Consider the following 5,010-nt stretch of genomic DNA (forward strand, 5'->3'; position numbering starts at 1 on the left):
CCAAGTATACAGATCCTGTATGATTTATACATGTCCAGACTCCACAGGTCAATTTTCATAACGATTTTTTGAATGAATCACTCGGCCAGAAATTCCTGCCAGAAGAGTTAGAAGCTATGACGCGACTATGCCTAAACCACGACACAATAACGTAAACAACGTCTACTTCACTCTTTGTGTGAGGGGGTCTCCATTCAATCGTCAATAATGGATGCCAACATTGCATAGATGTCAGCGACCTTTAATCTACCTTTAAGCTTTTAAGACGGTAGACTCTTTTCAACTCTGTGATGGAGTAGTGAAGATGCTCTCGACTTCTCCACTTTTCTTCCCGAGATAAGACGCTCGCCCACGATCGGTAATGCTTTCTCCTCGTGATAAGTGCCAGGGAACATTGAAAGCGCCTTGAGAAGTCGTGCCCTGCAAGAGAAACGTTTCCGCCCTTCGGTCTGAGTTATTCCATGCCAGTCCTCCATGACATGTTTTCGATTTGTTTGCAAATGTGCATGTATGTTTGCTGACTTGTGTTTGGGTATCCGAACAGCTTTGGTTCAATACATGTTTCTATTGAGACCTGGCGAATCCCCGTCTCGTATTCAGCTAGATGAAAGGGTAATTATGCCACCCCGTGAGGGCCTGTATAACCCCAACGGTACTGTAATGCACGGCATGACACTACAACTACTACTTCTGTTGTAACAATTTTAACAATATGAATGGCAGATGACGATTGTTCTTGTAAACATTTCGCTATCATAATGATAGTGAAATCTTTCTGTTTCTATTAATTAACAACTAGAAGCGTTCGTTAGGCCGCTTATGATTGAGAACATGTGGCTACGCTATGGCGCCAATCAAAATGCTCGCAAAACAATGAATTTAGAGGTTTCGGCATCATGACTTAAGTAATGTATGGTCTGTACGGTTGTTGTTTTATCAATGTTGTAGGCTGCTAAAATTCGACCCTACTATATAGTTAATGCACAGATTAAAGAAAATCTGGTATCCTAACCACCATCTTGATGCTAATAGATTCATTGCATGATTCTGAAAGCTTGCCAGACGAATTAGGGAATGACGTCAATGCATTTCTTTCATCTGATTGGACGTCGAGCGTGGCCCCGCATCCTGGCAAATGGTATATAATAACAGTAGTCTTCTGACGGTACAAGGACTACGGAGTTGCCTCCATATAAATTCCACCCCTTGCTTTTGAAGTCCCATCTTCGTCCGTCATATTCGCGGTGTGAAACTACAAAAAACGTGCCGTGTGCTTCCTGCCAATGTACAGTATGGTCGACCATTAGAGACTGAGCTTCCCCTGTCGTCAATTTCTTTCGTGTCTTAAAAGCTTTTGTCGTCAGCATCTGTACAACACTGCTATGTTATTGGTTCTCGCGCGGGTTTCGCTCGTATTGATGCAATTTTTATATCCAAGCTGATGGTAGAGAGCTCTAATAGGAATTCTATTGTACCATTTCCATGGCGAGTATCATTATTGGATAAGTTTCAACGCGCTTGATGCGGCTAAAACCACATGGTGCTGAAATAGAAAAGGCCTATACGTCGATTAGAGACCACTTCCTCTACAAAGGTGAGCGGCGACGCCTTGAGACTAGTTAATAGGTGTGGAGTAACCAGCAGTGACGCTCGCCTCCCGGTGGTCTGCACAGCAACTCTACATTTAGAACCCGGGGCAGCGGTCTTCATCGCAGCTCCCCATTCAGCATTCAGGGCACTGGTCTTCATCCCAACTCTGCATTGAGCATCCCAGAAAGCGGTCTTCACAACAATTCTACATACAGAGGTCTTCATAGCAGCACAACATTCAATACCCGGGACAGCGCCGGGCGTGGGGGGTTACAACACCACCCCAGCGCCGTACGCAGCCAACCAGACAGCGGTCTTAGTCGCAGCACTCCATTCAGAATCCCTGGACAGCGCCGGGCGTGGAGGATGACAACACCACCCCGGTGCCGCACGGAGCCAACCAGACAGCGGTCTTAGTCGCAGCACAGCAGTCAGAACCCTGAACAGCGATTTTCATCGTAGCACTCCATTCATCACCCTGGACAGCACCAGGCATGGAGGGCAACAACACCACCTCGGCGCCGCACGGAGCCAATCACACGGCCTTCCCGGTCCTGCCCGAGGCCTACATCATGCCGGCCATCATCAGCGCCATCATCCTGGTCGGTGTCGCCGGGAACTCTCTGGTCATCTTCGTCATCTTCCGGATCGGGGAGATGCGGACGGTGACCAACTACTACATCGCCAACCTGGCCACCACGGACCTGGCCTTCCTGGTGCTGTGCCTGCCCGTCACCGCAGTCATCTACGCCGTGCCCAGCTGGCCCTTCGGACTGGTCATGTGCAAGCTGAACAACTACATGATCCAGGTACGTAAGCCTCTTTTTGTAGCTTAGCCAAACGACACAACTGGACAAACGCCAATATTCTCATATTCTACACAACTGTGGTATTTCATAAGTGACTCCATAAGTACTTGGCAGATGTACGATGACACAACTACCTGATTCAGGTAACCTGCCAGCCAACCCCTTTTTAGTAGCTTGGCCAAAGGACACAACTGGACAAACGCCAATGTTCTCATATTCTGCACAGCTGTGATATCCATAAGCGACTCCCTTAGTACTTGGCAGATGGATACAACAACTGCATGATTCAGGTAACCTGCCAGCCAACCCCTTTTTTTGTATCATGGCCAAACAACACGACTGGTCAAACGCCAAAAGGTCCGAAGAAATATTTTCACACTTTGCACAACTGGGATATCCACTAAGTGACTCCATTTGCAACTTGGCAGATGTACAAATTTTACATATATCTGATTCAGGTAAGCTGTGAGCCTCCTCATTTTATATCATGGCCAAACGACACTGCTGAACAGACGCCAAGACATATTTTCACACCTTACACAACTGGAGTTTCCCCATAAATAACTCCATTTGCAACTTGGCAGATGTACGATCATTACATATATCTGACTCAGGTAGGCTGTGAGCCTCCTTATTTTGTATCATAGCCAAATGACACTGCTAAAGAGATGCCAATACATATTCTCACGACTTACAAAACTGGAGTTTTCCATAAATGGCTATGTTTGCAACTTGGGAGATGTACAATCATTACATCTATATGATTCATGTAGGCTGTGAGCCTCCTCTTTTTATATCATGGCCAAACGACACGACTGAACAGACGCCAAGACATATTTTCACACCTTACACAACTGGAGTTTCCCATAAATGACTCAATTTGCAACTTGGCAGATGTACGATCATTACATATATCTGACTCAGGTAGGCTGTGAGCCTCCTTATTTTGTATCATAGCCAAATGACACTGCTAAAGAGATGCCAATACATATTCTCACGACTTACAAAACTGGAGTTTTCCATAAATGGCTATGTTTGCAACTTGGGAGATGTACAATCATTACATCTATATGATTCATGTAGGCTGTGAGCCTCCTCTTTTTATATCATGGCCAAACGACACGACTGAACAGACGCCAAGACATATTTTCACACCTTACACAACTGGAGTTTCCCATAAATGACTCAATTTGCAACTTGGCAGATGTACGATCATTACATCTACATTATTTAGGTAGGCTGCGAGCCTGCTCATTTTATATCATAAGCCAAACGACACTACCGAACAGACGCCAATACATATTCTCATACCTATACACAAATGAAATTTCCCATAAATGACTCCATTTGCAACTTGGGAGATGTACAATCATTCCATATATGTGATTCAGGTCGGCTCCGAGCCACGACATTTTGTATCATGGCCAGACGACATTACTAAAGAGACGCCAAGACAGATAATATTCTCATACCTTACACAACTGGAGTATCCCATAAGTGACTCTCTACTTGGCACTCGCATGGCAAACACCAACGATTGACCCAAGGGACGCTGAAACGCGTTGCCAGTGCTTGTTGCTTGTTGCATACAAAGTGTGACTCACTGTAGCAAATACCTTGTGACATCAATGTTGCCATCATCGTTGTAACTCCACCAGCGTTTCGCAAAACAATTTATACTATGGCCTACCAGTTTGCTTTTTTGCTATTCTCCCAGTATGCTCGATCCACGTACAACTGAGAAAATAGGTAAAATTCTCAGTGCATTCATAATTTGTTAAGAGTTTCAGAAACAAACGTGACTTAAAGTACTTGTCTTTCCATGCTGCAGCCGGTATCGCCATTTCTTTTATTGCAATTACGTGTGTTCTTGTTTCCTGTGCGGCTGCGTACAATTATCTTTTGTCCACATAGTCGGACATGGTCCATCTGCCTAGACTCATAACCCCTCGGCAGTTTGCCTTTGTAGGCTTATGTCCAGCAAGATGTCGTTTCAGATTAGTTCCCCATACTATGTCCGAAGATTGGATGTTTTCCCATTCGTATGTTGATTTGGCACTGGTATGGCATATTCTGTTCACAATGTACGTATAAAAAAGGATGTGATTCGATGCCTTGACGTTCTCGCATCCAGCTACTAAGTGAAATTGATCGATAATGCGTACGAAGTTCAGGGCGTTCTCAACACTGATCGCGTCTTGTCAGATTATCGTTGCGTATTTGGCCCCAACATCTCCAACCAGGACCTACTAGGTCTAATGAGGAGGCCATGGCCTGACTGCAGTACTGGCACGGAACGATATGATGATGATCGTTATCGTTCTGTTGTTTTGGTAGTGCTTCACGTATTCATTAGACTAAGAACAAGGTCCAGAAAAAGTTAAAAACTTTACTTTGTTTACGATGCATAAAGGAAAGTATATGTCATTGATCAGATGCCTTGATGCTCTCCCATTCAGCTGCTAAGTAGAAATTGATCGATGAAGTGTACAAAGATCAGGCTGTTCGGTAGAATTGCTCCTGGCGTCCACATACACTGATGGCGTCTTGTTCGATTATCGTTATCGTCCTGTTGTTATTTTAGTGCTTTATGTATTCAAAAGACCCAGGA

General features: G+C 44.7%; 1 protein-coding gene across 1 annotated transcript; it reads left to right on the forward strand.

Moving 5' to 3' along the window:
• Positions 1-1,227: 1,227 nt before the first annotated feature.
• On the forward strand, positions 1,228-4,140 carry LOC118425072 (kiSS-1 receptor-like). The gene is made up of 2 exons (XM_035833891.1): positions 1,228-2,399; positions 4,117-4,140. Exons 1-2 carry the CDS (start codon positions 2,085-2,087, stop codon positions 4,138-4,140), a joined length of 339 nt encoding a protein of 112 aa, XP_035689784.1. The 5' UTR covers positions 1,228-2,084.
• The last annotated feature ends 870 nt before the right edge of the window (positions 4,141-5,010 follow it).

Source organism: Branchiostoma floridae, chromosome 10 (genome assembly GCF_000003815.2).
Source record: "Branchiostoma floridae strain S238N-H82 chromosome 10, Bfl_VNyyK, whole genome shotgun sequence".
NCBI classification, from domain to species: domain Eukaryota; kingdom Metazoa; phylum Chordata; class Leptocardii; order Amphioxiformes; family Branchiostomatidae; genus Branchiostoma; species Branchiostoma floridae.